Below are 24,362 nucleotides of genomic sequence, written 5' to 3'. Positions count from 1 at the left end.
TTGTTATGTGTATTTTTTAAAGGATAAAGGAAATAGCTTATTTATTGTATTGTTTGAATGATGAAACAACCATTGAGATATGGACAATATATGGCTCTGATTTCAAGTCTAATAATAAGCACAAAATAAATAAAGAAGTGTGATATGGATTCACATTACAACTTGGTGAAGTGTCATCACTTGCAAGGCTTACTCATATATTTACAGTAGCATAATTATTTTTGAACTGCTCAATAATGAGGAAAGTTGTTAGTTCTGCTTGAGTGTTTACTGATTTCAATGCTTTCATAGCTGGAAATGCAATTCTGACCTTTATTCTTGTTGATCCAAAGCTCTACTTACGGTATACTGAACTGAAACATTAATAACCAAGAGAACAGGTTTATATTGTCCTGTTTTATAATTATTTTTATTATAATAATATAAACACACCCACACAAAGTATCTCAGTATGTTTGCGAGGCCTTTCCATTTACTTTAATTCATTTCTACAGCCTAACCATGACCTTTACCCTAACCCTAACCCTGACCATTATGGGTTCCTACCTAGTCTTTACCCAAACCTAAACCCTGTTCAAACCTTAGCCCTAAATGGGACCTCTGACCCCAAAAACAGCAATTCCCATGTATTTAATTCCATTGATTTTCACTTATTTTCAACCCCTTCTTTGCCCATCCCTGAAAATAACCAGCGCTTACCTTACCCTAAAAAAAAGGTCTCAGGTGATAATTGCGACATGCACAATATAAAGCACATTTACATCCAAAAACAAGACTCATTTCTCCACCATGTATGTACAGATATTATTCATACATTTTGTACAACATTAAAAGAAGCAAATATGACCACCCTCAGCGATATTGCCCTATAATACACAATATCTCACAGCAAGTGGTTAATGAGGACAAAGCTGCTGTAGGCAATGTTTTCAGAGGATATTTATGGCTTGGTGATTTTTGTCTACATTGTTTTATGTGTAACACCTCACGTGTAAAAACAGCAAAGAGACACAATCCAAGCATCACATTAAAAACTGTGTGGACTGTGTCCTCTTTGCTCTGCCTCATTAATAATCATGTAGCTGTGCCGTGATCAGAGGTATTGCATAACCCAGCGCTACACCCTCTTAATGCACATACTTACAGATGTAACAGAGACCTGTGCAGTTGTAAGAATTGATTTATCCCCTTTTTGCCGGTGTTAAGATAAAGCTAACCTTTTAAACTTAAATTGAACAAATATTTCCGTCAATTTAAAAAGATCATGTTTACCTTTAACATTTCCTTATTTCCATCCAGGGTATGAATTTTTTGGGTATGAAACTTTTAAAATAAATAAGTTTACAAAAAGAAAAGGTAAAAGAAGCTTGATACTAATCAGTTATTAGTGGTGGTGGCTATTATCACCGGTACAATTTTAGATGAGGTACAATTTTACATTGGGTTTTTTTCTGCCTCCAGCTACAGTATTTCATAATGAAAAAAAAAAAAAACAAAGTTCTGAATTGACCAACATTTTCTCCAGGAGTAATAATGCAACAGCACTGCATCCCCCCTTTACTAAACACAGCTGTACAGCTGCTAGTCAGCTTGTTTAGAGAAGGCACCTACTTTTTCCCCTTGCTTGCAAGAAATTTGACTTTTCCATAATTTCCAATTCTAGTTGCATGAAAAGACATGGGTTGCTCTAAAAAATGGAAAACATATTAAAAATCTAATTTGGCAAGTTGCCATTTCAATGTAGCAGCTGATCATGGCTTTGCTACAAGAATAGATACGTTGACTAAATTCATAGCTAAAATATTTTGATTCCACTTCCAGTGTTACTGCTTAAATAGCAGACCAAAAAAATGCTGTATTTTCTTTTATTTGCTTGGGTTGGAATAACAATTTTAAATTAATAAATGTGTTTTATGCTGATTTTTAATTGTTTTGATCAACATCTTAGCTGCAGAGGCAATACTTCTTTTCTTGATTCCTGAACACTTTTATTAAAAAAAATATACACATTAATTCTGTAATACTCTGAAACTGTATTTTTATATAAGGATATATTTTTTTTTATTGTACTGCTTTCAAAAGTCATCTTACAGCACGTTTAAAGAAAAAGATTATTTACAGTTCAATCATAGAGATATACTGTATCAAAAAGTATATTGAAATTCAGTCCGTGATATACCAAATCTAGTTAAGTTCAGTTTATTATGCCAATTGTAGACAAATTATTTCTATATGGGGAAGGGGGTTAAAACATAGATAATAGATACACTTTTTATTGGTTGTTATTAATTGTATAACATTATGTATATAAACCCTGAAAGAACTTTAAACTTAAAGGAGTGTAACACTAGTTCTAGAGGTTTGTGGTTCAATCTAGTTTGAAACCTGAACCTTTTGTTTATCGCAGCCATGCATAGAGTGGATGTCTGATTAAACTGTGTTTTTTGCAGCTTGTTGAGAGTTTTTTTGTTGTTGTTGTTGTTGTTGTTTGTTTTTGAAATAGTATGTCATGATAACTTGTTAGAAACAAATTATAAAACACAAAAGGACCAAGATCAGGTTTTTCTACAGAGAGAACATTAATTTCTTTGGAAGCAATTGCTAAGCCGAGGTCTGATTTCTGAAAGATGCCTCATTTACAAAGAAATGCCTGGCCAGATACAGCCTCCACAGAATAACTGTAGATGATGATCTGACTGATGATTTTTTTTAGATTTGACTCTCAGCTGGTTATTTCTATGCAAAACAGATTTTGTAAGCCCTATTTTTTAAATAGATTTTTCAAATATTTAATATTTTAATTGAAATATAATAGGGGACTTTTTTGTAGATACTTGCAATATTTGTGAAAAAGGGAAATCCTAAATATAATATATATATAAAAAAAAAAAAAGCAAAGTATGAGCTTGTAAGACTGACTTTTTAACACAATCCTCATAAAAAAAATAAAAGATTTGTCCAACCTTAATCTAAGAAAACAAACAAGTGCAAAGTGGGATTTAATTTGATCTAAAATGTTGCTTAAATGTTTCTCTTTCTTAAACCCAATATTGTGTATTTTTCACTAACACGGCTGTATGTATTCTCATACTCATAATATTTATAGCACTTTCAACTGAACAATAGAAGACTTTAAAGAATAAAAGTCAAATTTCATCTATCTCATACACACAGAGGATGTTGGTAATCTGCAGTACGAAGGTGTCTTGAACTCCATTCACCAGTCAGGAACTGACCATGTTACTGAAACCAGCTTTTTATTCTGAAGTCTTGGTGCAATGCAGGTCTCTAACAACCAATTCAGTTAAATTAGTTATATCCAGAGTAAGTTACAAATTCCTTTATTGATTTTTTCAGAAGGATGGGTTGTGTTGTGATGCACACAACCCATTGTTCACACCGTCTGCTTTGTCCCTGGAGAAAACATTTCACAACCAGTGCACTTGAGAAAAAAAGCAGTTGCTTGCAATTTCCATCAAGAAACATGGACAAAGAGAAAATTGAAAAAAAAAATATATATGTATAATATATATCATCTATTCTCTTCGTTTATTTTGATTTTCAGAGTTCTGTGATTGTTAGCTATCTGCAAATTTGTTGTTATTATATGGTAAAATTCCCATGTAACTATTAAATAATGTTTTACATAAATGACTTTGGTCCAGAGCTCACAAGATGATTATTGGACATTATTGTTGTTAGGTCCAGTTTATTTAGTCAGTATTTTTTGGACTTGTAAATCATTGTTGGACCTTCTGCATAGTATTGAGTGGGTGCGCACAAAGACAGATCCACGATGATGCATTTAGGACCTTTTACAATTAATTCTCATGCTAAATCGTCACAAGAAGATATCCCTTGTTATTCCCAGAAAACATAAGCATTGCTTTAGAGTTCACAACTCTTTTAATGAAATGATTAATTACAAAAAGCATATATTTTCAAATGTTAGGCTTTAACGCTGATAGAATAAAGCAGTACATGGTCTCATTGAGTTTTCTTTTTTTCTTTTTTTTTTATTAAGTGCTGGCAGACTAGATGGCATCCAAATAATGACAGATTGGTGATTTAGACACTGAATATTTCAGTTGTGGAGATCTGTTTCACTCCCAAGAAAATTTATATTTTTGTAGTTAAGTAAAGCACTATGCAAGATGCAAAACATTTGTTTGTCATGAAAAACGTATGAAAAAAAAATGATAGAAAAGAAGTGCTATAACCATGAAGTCAAGCTGAACCTTTAGATCTAAAAATCACCTTTTCAACCCTGGTCCTCAAAGACGTGTTTTTTCAGCTTTCCCTACTTTTACACACCTGATTCAGATCATTGTCATTCAGTAAAAGCCTGTTAATCAGACATCAATTAAAATCAGGGTTGCTGAAGGAGGGAGACGTTTATAACATGCAGGGCAGAGTTGCTTCACCACCAGAGTGAATAGAACCCAAAACAGCATAAATTAAAATAATAACACTGCTTTAAAACAAAGAAAATTTAAAAGGAATGCTTGTTAGGCTCCTGCCCCAACTCTCCCATTGTTTATACATTTCTCCGTTTGCAAGCATGACGATACAAAGGTCACAGGAGAGAAAGAAGGTAAGCACCGTTAACAAAAAAACAGACTTCTGTGGCACAGTTGTCTAGACAGATGACCTGCTGATGTTAAATTGTTTACATCAGAGGACAAAGGAAATCAAAACTGAGATATACAGTAGAAAAAAATGGAAACACTTATAATTTTATATTCTTCAGAAAAGTCTTAATGGTTATATGCAATATTATGTTATGTATATGTGGAAAAACTACAGTACAACAAATGTAAAATCTGTTTCTGCTTGCTATATGTCGGTTATCGTTTAAATCGGAATTTCAGATTTATAGAATAGAAATAAAATAGAATAGAAATAATCTTTGTCTTCCCAAAATGGGGAAATTCTGGTGTTTTCACAGCAGCAAAAAGATTATAGAAAAAATGGTCACACAATTATGGACCTTAAAAAAATGTATACGAATAACAAAAAAGTGAAGAGTTAAAATATAAACAATTAAATACTGTACTTTAAAGTGTTTTTACAATATAAAACTGTGCACCTGGAGAATAGATAACCAATACACAGCTATGGACATTTTTACAGTAATGGTTATTTAAAAATAGCAGCAACGTCAGAGATGTGCAAAATGCCAGCAGCATGTTATTTAACTGATTAAGATAGAAACTGTGCAAAATCAGCTTGAATGCAACAACTTACAACTGCGGGGAGGAAGGATCTGTGATAGCGCTCTCTGGTGCATTTAGGGTGCAGCAGTCTGTCACTGAAGGAGGTAATTTCATTTAGGCAGTATGAGGAGAAGACACCATATATTACTCCGTTGTGACTTAGTTGTTATGAGGATTCTCTTGCAAACTGAATAATCTCTGCCACTTTTAGGATGCTCTAATAGCCATAAGCTTTTTTTTTTTAAAGACATGAATATAATCCTACTATAAGAGAAAAGGGGAACAAGGGGTTCTGATAAATGTTGTTGAATTGTAAAATGTATCTTTTTCTCAGATGTTGGACCATTCTGAAATAAAGTAACAATAGAATTTACTGTTTAAAGCTTAACATTGATATGCAGTAATATTGAAATAACATACGTTAACGTCTGAATTGTGTTTCACCAATTGTTTTTTTGGTAGGTAGTTAAACAGGACAGTTTTTCTTACACATTTCCTTTGCTTCTGAATGGCCATTTAGAATAAGAAACTCAAAGTATCACAGATCATTGTGCAAAGGGTTGAGAGTGTTTATACTCTCAGCAGATCGTTAGATGGAGCATATGACAACCCACTCTGACATGAGTCAAATTCAGCTATCAGATAAACGAGACACTTGACATGGATCTTGTCAGTGAATAATACCTACCCCTAACATCCCTCTCACAGGTGCAAGCACAAGATACCGATACAACTTTTGTATTTTGACCACAAATCATATTTTTGATGCTTGTGTTTTAGATTTCTCGCAGCAGATACCTGAGAAGGATAACAATACCATGCCTAATACAGCCAGAAAATAGAAGAGTGCCTTGCTTTGGGAAATAATTTACATCAAATGCAGAGAAAATGTCATTTGAAGTTCAGTTCCTAGTGGTGTTATTTAAATCTTTTGTATGAGACAAAAACTTTTGAAATAGCTTAGAAATTTAGTCTTTAAAAGTATTCCTAACCATTTTGTCATTTTACAACCATTAACCTTAATGTATTTTATTAGGATTTTGTGTGGTAGACCGACACAAATCTGATATATGGTTTACAAAGGTTTAAAAAATAGAAATCTAAGAAGCCATTTTTTGCTTTTATGGCCTTAATAAATTTTAGGGCAACCAATTCCTGGCCGATTACAATTTACTAGTGAGGGTGTGATGTAATTTCAGTATGAATTTTGCTGTTTCAGTGGTTGATTAGATAAGTGAAGGGAAGCATTGTTTCTAAAAACAGTCAGGAGCTGCAGTTTGACTTTTAGAAATATTTTACAATACTGCTGTTATAAGTATGCACATATCCAATAGATTGAATAATTTATTTTGGCCCATTTGTGATTATTGGCTCTGAAACAAACATATTTTATTAAGATTTACCTTGTTTATCGTCAATATTACTAAGTATCCATGAACACAGACCAAATACTAATTTGAGAACTAAAGGTTTGAAGTATATCCAGAAAAATATTTAAAACCTAGCATGTTTTCAACATTTGCAACACTGCCTTATTCCAAATGGTATAAAACACGACTCAATAATACCCCAATATGTTTTTTTTTTCCTTTTGAGATTGTTGGAAATTCATTACAAAAAAACTTAAGAAACCACATTTACAGCAAATCATATTTCCAGTCTTAACCATGAAGTTATCACAGTCCATTTTAATGAAATGCACTAAAGTTTGTTTTTCACTTGACAAATTGTTAAAAAAAAACAGACATTAGAAGACTGTATGTCATAATCATTATAACTATCACCACTATCATGTATGATGAAAGAACGCATAGATTAGGCTTACAAAGATTTCTTCATAAGGTGAAGAACATAAGGGAGCAACAGTTAGCATCCTCTTCAGATGAGTTTTAAACTACAACAGAGTGATACAGATTCAGAACAACCTTCCTGCTCATCGCTATCAACACCTACAAGAGAGAATAAATTGGGATTAATAAAGTATTTTTAATAGAATTACTGTGTCTTTCATGAAATACTTCATCATAAAATGCCAAATGTGTTGCGGGCTGCCACAGGCTACACATGTTGTGTACTTGGATCATAAATGCTTTTATTCCAAATCAGTGTTAGTGTTATGAGTGCCAATCACAGTCTGAACGAACCTGAAAATATGCTTTATTTTTATCTGGACACAGAACATGCTAAGACAGGAAATAGGATCAGATTTAATATATATATAATGGACACACTGGGAGAATTTAGGGATCTAAAACCTTGTATAATTGGAAAGTAAACAGGAAAGTGGGAAGAGTGATCTAATGCAGATGTGTTATATGCAACTGCCCACCAACACTTTTTTCTTTTCCTCACTCTGTTTGTAGCCACGGCTTTCATGAAGAACCAGAACTGCTAACATTTTAGCAGAAGGGACCCTCTTCAACAAGTATGGGGTCACCATGGAAACCATTTCTCCTCCTGTCTGTCATCAGTGGCCTTTCAGGTAAGGAATTCAAAAGTAGTAGCAGAGATAATAGGAAATAAATGTAGTGAATAATCTCTTTAAGCACGGGCATTACAGCTATGTAGTATTCATTGAAGTGTCTGATAATGACAAGGGAGATGTACTTTGCAAAGGTGACTCAGTTGAGAGAATTGTCCTTTTGGATGAACGGATGAAAGAGAATACCACAAAGTCTAGGAAAGTAGGAATCTACTGTACATCTATGATTAGTTTGTTATTCCAGTTGCATTTGGTTTTTCAGTGTCCTTTGACAAATTTTCAACTCCTGACTAAAAAGAATTCCTTTGATAAAAAGCAGAAAATGTCAGTCAATTTCATTGACATACAGACTTACCAGCCTTTGGGTCCCAGTAGCAATTAAAACTTCAACATGACAGTGCTAATGTTTCATCTTTAATGCTTTGCCATCTTATTTTCTCAGCATGATTCAGTGTGAGTGCAGAATTTTAAGCTCAATTGCCTGCTCTCGGTCAGTTCAGAGGCATTGGTTTGCCACTCTAATGGATTCTGCCCTTTAAATGGTTCTTTTAGCCCACCAGAGAAGGGTTATGCACTCCATGGCTCTCTCCAAGCTTGTTTTATGGGAGTAATAAAAACAGCTTTGACCTCACTTTTCTCCTTTTTAAACCATACAATTAAAAGGAATCAACAGTTTCTGAACTTTTCAGTATAATGTGTCAGGACTATGGAATTCTGAGTGAGTTGATTTTCCTGTAAGAGGGGAATGACAATAGATTGGTTTTGTTTTTTAGGATCAGACTCACATATGAGTAAGTACTACTTTATCTATTATTATTTTTCTCAAACAAACCAAACTAATTGATTGTCTTTTGCTTCTGCTTTGTAATTATTTGATATTCTTAAATTGCTCAGCAGAATTGGGTCATTGTCTATCTGAGTGATATTATAGCTCATTTGTCATAGAAAATAATTTTTTAACCAACTACACACTATAGTATAGACTACTGAGTTAGTCAGTAAGCTGGTGATTCACTGATAGGTGAAGGGTGCCCCATTCAGTCTGGTTCTGATGTCTGGGTTAGTGGTGTAGAAGGTTGAGCTCAAATCCTCAAACTGAATTCTAGTGTAAGATTGTTTAGTTCAGATGATTGTTTGACGGTCCCTAAGTGAACCACCGGCCGTGAGAAGAGGAAGCAACAGAGAGCGGCTGGCCGACATCTGAGCTCATGAATCGGATCGACTGTAAACCAGATGCCGCTAATTAAGCGGAGCATTAATGACCTGGCTTCTAACTAACTTCCCCGCAGCAATTCACCGCTATTTTTTGAAGCAGCTTTAAAGGCATTTTGAAACAAGTTTTTCAAGAACATCCGGCACCATTGCAGCCGCCTTAAATTCTGCAGGCACCTGTTACGGTAGCTCAGTTACAGCACTAGGGGGCTATTTCGTAATTCAGATTTTGGATAGTAGAAATTAACTTTGAGATATCTTGATTATAATTCCAGTTATGTGAAGCTTTAATTGGTGAATCAGGCGATGCCATTTGAGATATCTCAAAAGGCAATTTGACTCTTAAAAATGTGATTGGTTGATATCTTGAATTGTTAATTTCACTAGTCATAATATAATTTCAGATATCTTAAAGTATGATTCAGGATAGTCAAAATTTAGTTTTTCCAAGTCAAAACTTTTTCTTTGATATCTTAGAAGTAATTATGGAGGTCAGAAAAGCTGATTTCATGATAAACGGCTGCCATAAGCCTGCAAGCCTGTGCGCAGGGCAAAAATCAACATATTATACATACGAATCCTCTCTATGCATTTTCAGATCTCACACGGCAGAAGTGTAGCAAAAATCACGTGTGTAAAGAGAGCCAACTGAGAAACTGTTTGACTTGTAACCAATGATTTGTCTTTATTTCTGGGTTTTGAAACAAAATCAGACTTAATTGACTCTGTGTGTTTACAGACCGATTTACACATTTGTAGATCTTATCATTTGCAAATCTTAACACACATTTTTAGATCTGAATACAGGTTTGTGGATTCTTTACAAATTTTGAAAAACAGTTACACACAAGTTATTTTACAGATTTGCAGATACTAGTACAGACAGACAAATCTCCCCACACAATTTTAAATCCCACTACACACACAAACAAATCTAGATACAGACACACAACTCTCCACACACATTTGCAAATAATTTTGCAACAATATTGCTTCCATATTTACCAGTTTTCTGAAGAGGATGCTGTCTAGTCTCCACAATGTTCTTCAATTTTGACTGTGGGCAGGAGGGAAGGATGCTGAGCTTATTCCTAAACTGAATCTGTTGAAGAACGTATTCACTTCATTTGTCCTGTCAAGACTCCCATTTGTCTGAACCTCCTTCTGCTTGAAGCCTGATATCTTCACCCCTTATCACACATCTCTGATATTGTTCTGCTGGAGCTTGTTTTTAGGCCTCTTCCTGTATGTCTCCCTGCCTTTTCTTATCTTGACCTTTAGTTTCTTCTGAATACTACTCCGCTTGATCACATTATTTGCATATTATTGGTACATCAACATTAGCAAGAGAGAAAATGATTAAAGATACTCCAAATAGATTAAAAACTCAAGATACGCTTAATAAAACACATTTTGTTTTTCAAGAAGGTAATTTTAACCTCAACTAAAACTACATAAATTTTATGTTATCAATTTTAACTTAGGGACGGTTGCCAGACACCTCTGGCTCTGGTCTTCTACCCTAGCTGCATTGGCACCAGCATGGTCTGTCTCACAAAGTTTTTTTTTTATTGAAATAAGAGATACTCTGACTTTTCCGTGTCACAGAGAGTTTCCTCAACCTGTTTCTATTGCCACGGTAACATTCTCCCCAGAGCTAACCTGGGCTGTGTCAAAACGTCCACCCTAAACTAGGGGTGTAAATAATAATCAATTTGTAACGATGCATTGATCCAACAGCCGACGATCTGATGCATCGACACGTCTGCAAGAGTATCGATTCTCGTTTTTTTTTTTTTTTCTCTTACCGGTCTATTTTTATCCATTTGCTCCTGGGTGCTGCGGTGGTGCTAAACCTATTTTGCCCTCCTAACTTGCTTCCTTTAGCCACTACCCTCTTGCCCGCACACATACTCGTCTAAACAGTAGGCAAGACAGACATGGCGGATTCTGGAGTATCGAAAATAATCGAATCGTTGCATCAGGAAATTGATACTGAATTGAATCGCCATGATGGGTGTGATTTACACCCCTACCCTAAACCCTAAATACCTCAATCACTATATAGAGCAGGGACTATATATTTGACTTTATAGTGAACTCAGTTAACTGACCATTCGGACAGATGAGTACTACTTTTCACTCCCCGTTGGTCATGTAACTCTGCCTCCTGCATGGTGCCGATGCCATGTTTATTAGTCACCTCTACAACAAATCCCATGATGCTTTGCGAGGAGAGCTCTCGTAAAGCAATCGGGGATATATCTGCTCGTCTAGTGACCATGAACGATCACTACTTTTCAGACTGTATTGTGGGAAATTTTGAGTTATCTTTTATCCACTAGATGTTTGGACGCATATTTAAAATGCCGTAACCACTATGTAGTGCCCTATATAGTGATTAGTGCGGATGTGGGCACATGGTCGGAAGCAGTTTTTGTTCAGTAAACTCAGAGTGTCCTCTGACTCCGTGCTCATTACAGCCAAATACGTTGTTTTATTTCCTGATTTAGTCGGGAGATTTTTTTCGTACTTTTCTGTACACAAAATAATAACAATTATTCTCTAGGTCCATTAGACAGATTAGGTTTTAAAAACACTGCATGTCTGTTTTACGAAGATCTTATTAAAGAATGATCAGCATTAATTCACAGGGAGTTAAATATTTATAGAGAGGGTTCTAAATTGATCTTTTCCCAATTTTTTTTTTTTTATGAAATGCTAAGTTTTTAGATTTTACATAATCTGTGAAGATAAGGTAAGGTAAGATAAGGTATTACGATAATAACCTATGTGGTTGCCAATGCGTCAATCAAGCCTGAAGTAATCCCACAACAAATTCAAAGGCAAAAAATACTTCTATAAATTGCATCTCTATCTTTTAGAATGCTGTGTGGTTCTTGGAGGCATTAGAATGTTGTCTACTGTTAGTTTGATTTTACCTATTGGTTAATAATAAATGGGTCTGTTATTCTCATACATGTAGTTGTTGATTATTGTTCTCAGTTTGAGTAATGTCACTTGATCAAGCCTTTCCCAACATTCCACGTTACAAAATGAGTAAATGTAGGTTTTAATAAATTGTGCTAATATACTGTATTATCCAGTCAGTGTCGGTCAATGCCTACAATATGGTATGGTATCTGAAATTAATTGGACCACCACATTTGTTAGTGGAACTGTTGGGTTTTTGCTTCAGTATGCTGGATATTGTGAGACCTATTAGTTTGCTGGACTTTAGTTTTAGAAGAAAGGTTCTGGACGTCACTAGGTCCCGGTATAAACAGGGGGTCGATTGTTCCTTTGTGGTTACCGCACCTAAACTGTGGAACAACCTGCGCCTCGGTCTGCGAGTTCTCGCTGATCTGCACCTTTTGAAGTCCAAATTAAAGACTCATTTTTTAAAACTGGCTTTTAATACTTAGGACACATTGTTTTATATTTATAATTTAAGTTTTTTTTTTTTGCTGTTTTTATCTTTCTGTGAAGCACTTTGGTCTTCCTGCTGTTGTTGTAAAGTGCTATATAAATAAATTTGATTTAAATGAGTTGATTTGAAGATTTACATCTCTTAAGAACTCTTACTCTCTCCATAGACTTATCACTTGCTTTTGCTATGGTGTCTCATAATAAAGCTTGCCCTTTTTTCCACTTCCTAACATCTATATCTAAAGGGGGTTCTGCATCCAGCTTCATGTGTTCAGACAGCCCCTTAAACAACAGTCCAACACCAGGTCTGTCTCTAATAAGTTCATCTTGCAACACCCCATACTGTAATTGCAGTGTTCATCAATGCAGTGAAAGAAGAATCCACTGACTCATCTCTGTTTGGACACGGTAAACTTTTCACGCTCATAGATTACATTCTTCTCTACAATGAATACGTTTTTAAAGTCATTACAGACCCACATATAAGTGCTCCTTTCAACAGCTGTCAAAGTAAGCCCCTGTAGAATGTCATCCGCCTCATCACCCATACAGTATTATCAACACATCGATTTTCTTCAGGACTTGCATTTAGGTCTCTTAGGAGGTGAAATGCTTCAAATCTCCTGATCCATTTTTCCCACTCTTGTGGCTTGGAAAAGTCGAAGAACTGTGGTCGAAGAACACACGGCCCAGGTATTGTTGCACATCTCCTCTGTGAAGGCGCTGCTTGCTCCCTGCTACTGCTGCTCACTTTTTCTCCGTCTCTCAGTTAGTCATTATTTTCTTTCCTTGTCAGGTATGCTATCTGACAGACTTCTCTGAAACTGCAGAACTGCATACACCTTGATGTGCTAATTAAATATTTGCATGAATCCAACTGAAGTTTGCAGTGACTTTGTTCAAGCATAGAATCCCAGCGTGTCTACCCTATCGCTCACCAGTCATCGAGCCTCTTTGACAACAACTGCAGGGATCCTGTAATCCCCTTTATACACACTCAGTCACACAGATGCAGCTCAGAGAACTCTTTAGAGACCCAAATTAGGGAATTAATAACTTTCTGAAAAAAAAAAATGCTTTTTATTTTACATTTATTTCATTTATATCTTTCTGTTTTAAGATAAAGAAAAACATGGAACCTTTGTTCAGGCAAGATGAGCAATGGCCAAATAACCTTGACACTAATAGGGTATCTTTTAAGTCAGGTATATTTGCTTTTTTTCAATTATTACTAGTTTTCCTTTGAAAACTACAACAGAAACTATTTCATTTGCAGTCATTTTGGTCAAACTTTATTCTTCCAGCTATCTTGCTGAGGCACAGCGAGCACAAACATTGACATCATGAAAGTACAAAAAAATGAAAATATAACAGGAGCTTATTTATAAGTTAGACTGCAGTTTAGTAGTCCTTCCCCCACTGGTTAACAGCAGCTCCAAATCTGTCTCAATATCTGCTACCATTTACAGGTAAATACAGTTCTTCAATACCTTCTGAAAAGACAGAAATATTACTATGCAGAAACTGCAAAATTCCCACCATTAGAAATCTTTTCTCTCCCACCGAGAGACATAGTTTGGTGTGATCAAGCATTTGTGATGTTAGTTTAGAACCCACCAGCAGAAGCACATTGAAGGTTGGTAATTTAATCATAGGCCATTTTAACAACTGTCTGCAAAGTGTCATTAGAGGCTCCCCAGAGATTTTATAAGTGATTCATCTGACACGTAGGAATGTGTCAGAAAAGCAGCCAATCCATATAAACTCAGTGCATGCCTCTGCTTCTGGAAAGCAGTTTGTTTAGATGATTTCTTAATTAACACTATGTAATTAAAGCATTTATATTTAGCATTGGGAAATATAGAAGAAATTCTAGTACAACTACTTAACTAAAACATACAGTAATGAAGAGATTTACCTTTAAAGCTGTAGCCTAAAGCTAAAAGACACAAAACAATAATAAAGTGAATTTGTTTGCTTTACAAAATGAAACTTGAAATACTCAGAGTATCTATATAAACTTTACCGAAATGGTGTATTACTTTATTTTACCCAAATAACTTTTCAGTTTCTTTAATTTCTTGCGATCAATTGATGTATTGCTCTTAACTAGTTGACAAATGTAGTATTTTCTAGACATGTTTTTTCTTAATTGCTTTTGCTTTCCTGTCAATATTTATAATTTCCGATTAATTAATTAACTACTCAAAGTTTTAAACTAGTATTCTTATATTTTTCAAATCCGACTATTACACTTTATAGGGACAAATTTATCAAAGAAATTATATTTTGAGACTTTATTAGGAGACAATATTTATTGGATGATTAAATACATTCTAAAGCACATAAACTTATCAGTTATGGATACAATAAATAAATACAATTGTTGAATATTAAAATGGGGATTTGAAGGCTCAATTACTATTATCCAACCATAAACAATAACTCTTTATGCTTGAAAGGTTACAGGGTTGGCTGGTTCCACTTTTTATCAGTCACTGGGCAAGAGGTTAGAGTATGTGGAAGATAACTAAGGTAGCCAAAAATAAAGGATTTATTTAAATGTTTTTTTTTTTCCTTTGTAACCACAGTTTGACATTAGATTTTCTTTTGTTTAGTTACAATTCAGTCACACATTTTCCTTTTATGACTTACATGAATGTCAAATATCATGCACAAAATGGCCCTTCCCAGTCAAACGCCAGCCGAATGGCAGCCAACATCCAACCACTGGAGTGACCTCCTCTTTCTCCTGAGCGTGCATATTTTTTTACTCTGTTTCCACCCTTTCACTGAATTACAGGGTCTGACCAGGAGAAGGTGCTTCTCTTTACAGTAGATCTTAATGTCCACAAATCATGACAGAAAGAATATTTTAGTACAAAGATCGATGTTTAAAAAAGGAATCTTAGGGGACCGGCCAAGGGCCCATCAAGGAAAGTGGGAAGAATTTTTAATGGCTACCACTGTAATGGGATTCTGTGGTAGCAAAGGAAATTACTAAAGAATTAAATAAATTGTTTATTATTTGTGTTAACCTGTGGTGTACTGTCCAACTGTTCACCTTGTATCCCTCCTCTCGGCTTACCTTCATTTCCTTTTTGTCTTTGCGAAAGTCTTGTTTTTTTTATGCATTTTTTAGGGTTTGTCTATTATGCAAATTACGGCTGTTTAAAAATAGCTAAAAACAATTTATCCTATAGAAGACCTGCTTTTATGGTTATATGTTGATTATTTAGAATTATTAATTGAACAATACAGTTGCTGATACATTAATGTAGGATTCCTGGGGTTCTCTTTATAAAACATTGCATAGGTTCCATAGTAAAGGTTTGAGTGCTCCACAAAATTGTGTAGGGAAATAAAAATCTTGATTTATAAGCTGATGTGCACACACAAAACAACCAGTTTTCCTTTTTAGACCACAGCTGTACCTCAATTTTGTTCAGTCCTTTCACCCTTGCACCCAACCATAAATGGTCCAACCAAAGCACCACATGAATGCCATTGTGTATTTAAAGAGCCAGCGGATCAGTGCCTAATAATCACATTGGCAACCCCAAGATCGTGTTAAAAGTACAGTTTAACCTCTGCAGAAATAGATGTATTGGTGAGTGAGCCAAAGATTCAGACAAATAAATTTAATAATGGAAGTCACAGTCTATAAAAGTATATAAAAGTCAGTTTTGTAATGACACCTTTACAATCAGATGTTTGCCCTGATATTAACAAATACATCCTGGCATCACAGTGGCATCTGTTGCCCATATTAAATATATAATTAATTAATACCTTTAATTTTGCAATGCATTTGGAGTTCTACAGTATACAGAAAGTTTGTAGAAAGTTAACTGTGTTTCCTTACAACCGTGCACAAAGCTAACCTTTCTTTTCTTGGACTTCTGATTAGTGTGAATTATGGTAAACACCTGTTGGGATGCCGTGGGTCTGGCGGTTGGTCTCTCTAATACTGGACCCAGTTTAGCAAGCAGATCCAAGAGTAATGCTCTCTAGGTAATACGATCCACTCATCATAATGGCCATGATAATTTTGGTGATCCCTGAAAACATGCTTCCTCCTAATTCTCCTATTTACAAAGTCTCCAGCATACCTGAAGCATCCATCTGCACCATTACACACAGGTGTTTCAACAGGTTTGAATATTAATATGTCACATTAACACATTGATCAGTGGTTTGACTCGTCTGTTTGTTATTGGGGAGAGGAGTGTGACAGAGTGGAAATGTTTAATATTGTGTGGAAATAGATTTTTGATTAAAGATCTTATAAACCTTTTTTATGTGTTCCGGTCGGCTAAGCCATGCCAGCACATATCAGACTGTGGTTTCTGATCTAGTAAAGTCGATCTATGATTAAAGTTTCATATGAAGTTAAATTAAATGTCTAAGAGTAATTATAACACAATCTGGCTTCAGTTCCCCACCTAATTCACCATCTGTGCAGCCAGTTTCTCCTCTCTCCAAAATGAGTTTACAGGTATGGATGGGTCAGCGTTAGCATGAGGGCTTGCACATTTTTATACTGTAGTTTGTATTTTATAGATCACAACCTTGGAGAGGTCAGCGTATGTAAGTTTCAGGCCCTGTTCTGTGTGTAAGCAGGCTTTATAAACGAAACCCCTGGTCGGTGGTGTTAAAAGGTGATTAAAGTTCTGTCTCTCAAATTACATGCAATGCATTCACTTATTCTTTCATCTTTTTCATTGTCACATGAATACTCAAGTCCTCTATTTTGCAGTATCACACTTTGTAGGTTCAGTTCACTTGATTTCTTAGATAGGTGGATAAATTGGTTAGTTTTGACCTAAACTTTAGTTTTAATCATATTTGGTAACATTGATGGTAGCTCCTTACTATCTCCTAAAGCAAAACTACTTCAGTTTCAAATGACAAATTCAAAACTTTGCTTTTTTTATAACAGCTGAAATTGCAGTTCATTTAAAATCATAAACTGTTAGGTGAAAACATAAGAATATCCCTACTTTTTCAGTTTTACTTATACTTTATTGCAGTATTTAGTGCATCTTAGTAATATTTCGTTCTTTACAATGGTATCAAAGTATTTCTTCATTAGTGTAAAAGTCAGACTTAAAATCCAGCTTCAATTTCTTATGGTTTTTACACCCTTTGCTCAAGGAGAGATACAGTAGGGAACCAAAGCTGTTTGGCAGATACTGGTGCTCTACTGTAGCTAAATTAGATTTCAGGAAATTATGAGTTATGAGTGCTGGTGATGTTAGACCGGATCAATGCATGAGTGGATAATATTACAATTGATTTGTCAAGGGAAAACAAATTACTGTCCTTAATATTCTTCAAAAAGAATGAAAAAAAAAAAAGACTTTAGATTTTGGAGTTAAATTAGTAAAAATAAAACTAAACTCATCAGCAATTATTAAATCTCAAATGGTCAAATTTGAGAATTTCAGACCAGGAAGTGTTTTACCTTTAGAAGATCTGAAATAGGAGAAACACTCACTGCTTTCAGACCAATCAGAGCCATGTGAAAATCTGAAGATTGTCTCATCTGTCGTGGGTGTCCATCTGATTCATGTAATATAACAGTGAAGGCAATGACTACTGCTCTGCCATCTATTGTTCGAGCACAAAGCAGAAAAATATCCCTGCTGTACAAGGTCAAAATATCATCTATGTGAGTGTATTAATATTTTATATTTCAAAGTAACTTCTTTTTTAAAAAAGTCAAAGTTGAATACTTTTAGGCCCCGTCCACACGAAGTCAAAACGAACACGAAACGCTAATATTTTCCTGAACATTTGTCATAAAGACGGAGACGTAAAATAAATGTGATCGACCACGTGAATGCATGAAAATGCTGCAAAATGTATGCCAGACCTGTAAGTGGCGCTGTGGTGCCAAAGCAAAAATAGGCGAAAACAGGCAACGAAATGTTGGGCATGCGCAGTAATATTTATACATGGTTGCCCTGCGGGTCCATTTTCGTGGTTCAGTCAAATTCAGGTGCTGAACTAAGTCGTCTATATTGCTCTGTTCTTCCTGGAGATATTCCAGAAGAAGAAGATTCTGTTGTAAGCCCGACAGCAGGGTGAGTAGCATGAGCAGCAAGCATTCAACAAAGTACGGCGCCATTGTTGTTGTGATACTGTGTCACGCATGCGTGTTTAGAGGCAACGCTATGACACATGCGTGTAAGAAAAAAAATGCGGTTAGAGCTTAAAGATGGAACCGCGAAAACGGCGTTTCAAAATCTTCCCACTCTGAATAAAAAAAAGATCGTTTACAGACCCCCGAAATGCCGGCTTCGTATGGATGAGAGGCTGGTTTGGTGAAAAATTTGTGCGTTTAGGCCAGGGTTTGACTTTGTGTGGACGGGGCCTTAATCTGCTGTTAAAACAAGGAAAACATTCAAGAATAGTGTAAGGCACAACTTACCTTTACGCAGCTCCTGGGTTCTATTCCTGCCCCTGGGTTTTTCAGTATGGATTTTGCTCTGTTGGGGTACTTCTTTCCATACACTGTAACATCACTGTTTACTTAATCGTTTGTTGTTTAATGTTTGCTTTCCTTATTTTAATTTTTGAAGGAAATGTTAATGGATCTTTCTAACATATATTTTTTTGACCTGCATAATTGGTTAACATTGAACCACACTCTTACACAGACTGGGGCTTGTTACCAGAAAAGGCTTTCAATCTTTTAGAAGATTATTAATTTAAAAGTGACATTACATTTTTTTCCTACTTAACAATGCTTACTCAACCGGGTACTGTACCTCCCAAAGTTTAAAAAAGTTTGTGTTTTCTGTTCTGTTTGTTGTTGCTTTTCCTCGCTGCTTACACCTAGAAATGGAGGTGATTACATCTTTGTTCAGAGCAAATTTCCTTACAGAACATTTGTCACATTTTCCACATTCTATGTTTTTGTTAAAGGCAAACCGCAGACTTTGACCTAAAGAGTTGAAGCATATGAGGTTTTTTAAAAGAATTTCTCAGGCCAATATACAGAGCTTGACACTATCGATGCTACAAATGAGGCTCCTCTCTTAAAATAGCAACTGTGTAAGTTGAGAGAAGACTCACCGTTGTTGGCCAGGTCATGTGACCTGGAAGAACATATCACTTTAGGGCCGCAGACTCTTATATAGTAATGGAGCTAAGGCTTTAGCTCTACTATTTTTCCACCTGCTCAACTACTGGTCATGGCAAGGAATTGGTTTAAAACTTCTGAGGAGGCTAAAAAGAGAAAAAGTGAAAAGGATTGTGTACGAGAAAAAACAAGAGTCAATCTTGGAAAGTAGTTTGTTCGTTGGGGCAGGCTGAAAGAAGAAGCTGGATGTTAAACAGATTCTCTTTTCAGAACTTCTTTATTAGACTGGTAACCTGGCTCCTAGTATACAGTCATATATTTTTGTTATTATTTTCAATGTTTTGTAGAAGCAAAATACAGGCTGAGAAAGCTAGCAAACCCAGAATAAAGTTCAAATGTTGTAGTGGGCTTTTCCTGACATTTTTGGAGTCACACCTTCCAGCACAAGCCATGGTCTGCAGAGAGCTTCCAAAGCATCAGATGGATCTCATTATTCCAAGATATTAGTTGGGTGAAGGCTACTAAAGAATTTCCAAGGGATTAAATATACCATGGAACACAATGAAGACCTTCATCATCAAGTGGAAAAAATATGACAGAGCAGGGACTTTACCAAGAACAGGACGTCCATCTGAAATTGATGAGACATGAAAAATGAACTAGTGAGGGAGGCTGCTAAGAGGCTAACCTTGAATGACCTGCAGGAATTTCTGGCAAGTACTGGTTGTGGAGTACATGTGATGACAATCACCCATCTTCTCCATATGACTGAGTTAGTGTATATCTCCATATGTCTGGTGTAGAGTGGTTAAGACAGAAGCGTTATCTTACAAAGAAAAACATTAAAGTCTTGCTTCATTTTGCAAGAAGACATTTAAAATCTTCCCCTGTGGAAATATGCATTATGATCTGATTATACCAAGGTTCAGCTTTTTGGACATAATTTAAAAACTTATATATAGCCCTGAATCAACACCGCTCATCACAAAAATGACCACATACCTTCACTGAAGCATCATGCCTTGGGGCTGTTTTTCTTCAGCCGGAAATGGGGCCTTAGTCAGGGTGGATGGAATGATGAACAGCGCCAAATACCAGTCACTGATGACACAAACCCCAGCCTTCTGTTAGACAGAGGAAGATGAAGAGGAACTTCATCTTTCAGCATGACAATGACCCAAAGCACACATTTGAAAGAATGGCTTCACCTGTATAAAATGAAGGCTATAGAATGGCCCAGCAAGAATTCAGAGCTGAATTCCATCTGACATATGTGGGTTGATCTGAATAGGGTGGTACACAGGAGATTCCCTTGCAATCCATTAGATTTGGAGACATTTTGCAAAAAAGAGGGGGCAAATATTGCAGCATCAATTTGTGCCACACTGATAGGCTCCTACCCAAAAAGACTGAGAGCTGCAATGAAAGCCAAAAGTGCTGAAAAAAGTATTAGTCTAAGAGTTTTCATATTTGTGCAACTAGGTTGTCTAAGTTTTTTATATAATATTTCAAAAGGTTCTGGGTTCGATTCAAAATTGTTAATAAGAGTTTTATAATGTTCACATTTTAATTTGATACAAATACATGTGTAAAATGATTGCATAATAATAAGCATATAAAGAACTAACAATTAACATATTAGGAATCAAAATAGGATATTTTTATGTATTATTCAAGTAAAACACGATGTGAATATATTAAGCATAAGAACTAACAAGAAATTTCCAAAAAAGAACTAGCAACCAATAATTAATAGCATTAATAATTATTTAAGGGTGTAGCATTAATATTTTGTGTCATTTAACCCTAGAAAATCTCATTGACATCATAGATAGTTTGTTTTACAAAGGACAAAAAACAGAAAAAGTATTAAAAGCAATCTCCAAAATAAAAAAAGCAGCAAAAGCATATTTCAAAAGCATCTTTCTCTGAAAAAGGATTCAAAAGAAGGAATCACCAGGTTCACCATTTAAAAAATCAAAACATCCCTCAACAAAACATATGAGTTCCTTTATCTCATAAATTCTACTTCTTATATCACCTCTTCTTCCTGGAAACAGCTTAGGATTATATTCTATGTTCATCCATCTTCCTGTCCTAAATTTCTTGGCCAGAGAGACTAATGACCTCTAAGGGGGTCCCTTTGAGGCTGAGGCCCGCTGCTTGCAGTAATTTAAACGGGGGTGATTTTCAGCTTTTGTTAACACTGCTACATGACGTTTAATTGTTATTTCCTGCACAACATAGTAGTGGAAATACTATGATGGTGTAATTTCTCCCGCGCCATTAGGGGTTTACTTTTTGGAACTTGCTGAAATGCACATGCATACACTACTGTATTAAAGTTGTAGTCTGTGAGATTTACTAGAACATTTAAAATTATTAAAAAAAAAAAAAAAAAACAGCTTAAATATGACTAGTACATCATTTTATGTAAATTATGTAATTTGGAAAAATTATAATTTTACTTATGTACCTCCCTTGGCCTCTACAGATCTCTGTTGCATGCCTACAGTATAACTTTGACTATTAGACTTTTACTATAGGGAGCTATCTACCAATGAAGCTGAGCAGCAATGTGTATGAGAGGGATTAGGTACCTTGGTCAAATGGCACACCTGCGTGGAGTTAAAGAAGAAGAGCTTCACTAAAAATTGGGACGTTTTCATTGGTTTTTTTGGTGGATATCTCTTTGTGCTTGAAATCTGCTGATATGCACTCAGATAATGTGTTCAATTCAGAATTTGGATAATAATAAATGATCAGTGATTTATTTGGGTTTATATTAAAAGAGGGCTACATTTTTATTGAGGATAAGATCACTTGCAGTCAAACAAAAACTGACATGTAACTACAGGTATCCAAAAATGTCATCAAATTGTTTCAGGAATAAGTAAATATAAGATTTGCATACTAAACTACATAGTCTGTGGGAAAAAAATTTGTTCAAAATAATTTTATCTCATGACAAAGGGCCATTGGGCACATGTTAGTTTTTTTTTTAAATCAACACCTAAAAATTTGACTTTGTGGCTTGATTTATAGAGAAATCATATCAGTAGCCCTATTTTAGTAAAAGTGCTGAACTTCAAACTGCTTTTCAGTATAATCAGTAACAGAGTAACAATCCCCACTGATATGATTCTGTCTTTGTCCATTAAAATACTCTGACACGATGGTTTGTGTAATGGATTATTGACCTATTGTTCACTCTAAATGCTTTAAAAGCGCTCACTTTGAAGACAGTGGATTGTCTGTTCTATTTTGTTCCTATTGTTCCTGTCTCCTCTGTCAAGTTCTTTTTATTGCGCAGATATTCAAATTATGTGGAGGCTGAGAGGGCAGCACAATTAGGTTTCTCTTATGTTTAAAAGTGGTTTGGACTGGCATGAAGTCTGAGGCCTTTTTTTCTCCCCCACAGTCAGCCACTGATTGAAATAAAATGTTGCTCGGAGTATTAAGTGTGGAATGGTAATTCAGCTTTTCCTCAGGTAACTCTGAGCTATCTAAATATTAAACATGGATTGCAGGAAATGTAGAAGTATAGTGCTGTATGAGTAATGCATGAAGTCATTTTCGTCAAGGGCAAAAGAGTCACATACTAGATGTACAATTGTATGAAGGAAAAAAATTAGAATTTGCTTGTCCAACACAGGAACCATGTTATGTATATATTGCAAACCAAGGAAAATAAATTTAAAACTGATGCTGTAAAAAACGGGAATGATGGAAATAGTTCCAATAACCAGTTACTGTATATAGGTAGCCTTGTGGTCAAGGTTCATACTAGTGACAAGATTATAGCCACACAAACTGTATTGAATGTGAAATATGCACAATCTATTTGCATTCATACCATTTGAAACTAGGGATTGTTTTCCAGCTGGTTTGTGTCTAACTTCCTACTAATTTGTATAATTTTTTTTTATAATTATTATTCGACAAACTGAGTACTGGAAATTAAGAAAAATACATTGTTGGTTTTGGAGACAACAAAATATGTGTGTTATATTAGAGTCTTGGCATTAAAGCTGCCTTGGTGTGCCCGGTGATCAAAGCTCTAATCAGCACCAAAGGATTTCAATTTGGCATTTCAAACTGTACCAGTTTGTCTGCTGATACCAAAGATTTATGGTTCGTTATGCAGTCTGGACCAAGTCAGAAAACATTGCCGGCATTCTCTTTATGGTTGATAATGGCTTGTAAAAGTTGTTACATTGTTAGCCTTTTCATATTTTGTCTCTATTACTTTCATTGACTTTTGCCAACCATTAAGTAAAGGCTTTGCAGATGTTTATTCTTATTTTCTCCAGGTTTTTCCTTTTGTTTCTCTTCTACTTGTTGCTTTCTCTTCCTTTTCACCGGGCAAAGGATATAGATGGTCCATTTGAAGATAAATGGAAAATAGAATGACCTATGATTGTCTTTCATTGTTTTAAAGACAAGACAAGACTAAAGACAACAACTGTTCATATACAGGTAAAATGTGGCCTTATTAGCTACCATAATCAAAGACGACAATGCAGCATGCCGTCTTTGAAAGTATTTATAAATAACTCAGTCTAAGCTATGTGAATGCTGTCATTTTTGATGGGGCTGTTATTAGACATTGTATTTATGAAAGAAATATTTTGTTTTTACTATGGAGATTTGAAATCTACTTTAGAGAATCTGTGGAATGATGTCAAAAGGTTTACTTTCAGCAATGCAGGCGTTAGATTTGGTAAACATCAGATTATTGAAATATCATTCCTCCAGTGAATCCTGGTGGTGGAAGCATCATGCTTTGGGGAGGTTTTTTGTTGTTGTCATTGAGAGATGGATAGACCAGCATATACATGTGGGTTACCCTTTAAGAAAATCTAGTACATACTATAGATGCATTTCCATCCACTTTTTTAATGCACATTTTGAAGTATTGCTTCAAAAAGTC

The 24,362-nt window shown here is 35.2% G+C and overlaps 1 protein-coding gene across 1 annotated transcript in view; it reads left to right on the top strand.

The window, feature by feature from the left end:
- LOC107101345 (contactin-5-like) overlaps window positions 1–24,362 on the top strand; it is a gene marked incomplete at its 3' end in the record, with an annotated part of 115,673 nt that overhangs the window by 44,001 nt on the left and 47,310 nt on the right. Inside the window, exon 2 of the mRNA XM_015400226.1 lies at window positions 7,580–7,698. Coding sequence (XP_015255712.1) covers window positions 7,644–7,698 — 55 coding nt within the window. The remainder of the gene's footprint in view (window positions 1–7,579; window positions 7,699–24,362) is intronic.

Source organism: Cyprinodon variegatus, unplaced genomic scaffold (genome assembly GCF_000732505.1).
Source record: "Cyprinodon variegatus isolate N-32 unplaced genomic scaffold, C_variegatus-1.0 Scaffold1084, whole genome shotgun sequence".
NCBI classification, from domain to species: domain Eukaryota; kingdom Metazoa; phylum Chordata; class Actinopteri; order Cyprinodontiformes; family Cyprinodontidae; genus Cyprinodon; species Cyprinodon variegatus.
Note: the sequence above shows the minus strand (reverse complement) of the source record. Positions and strands in the feature narration are given on the sequence as shown.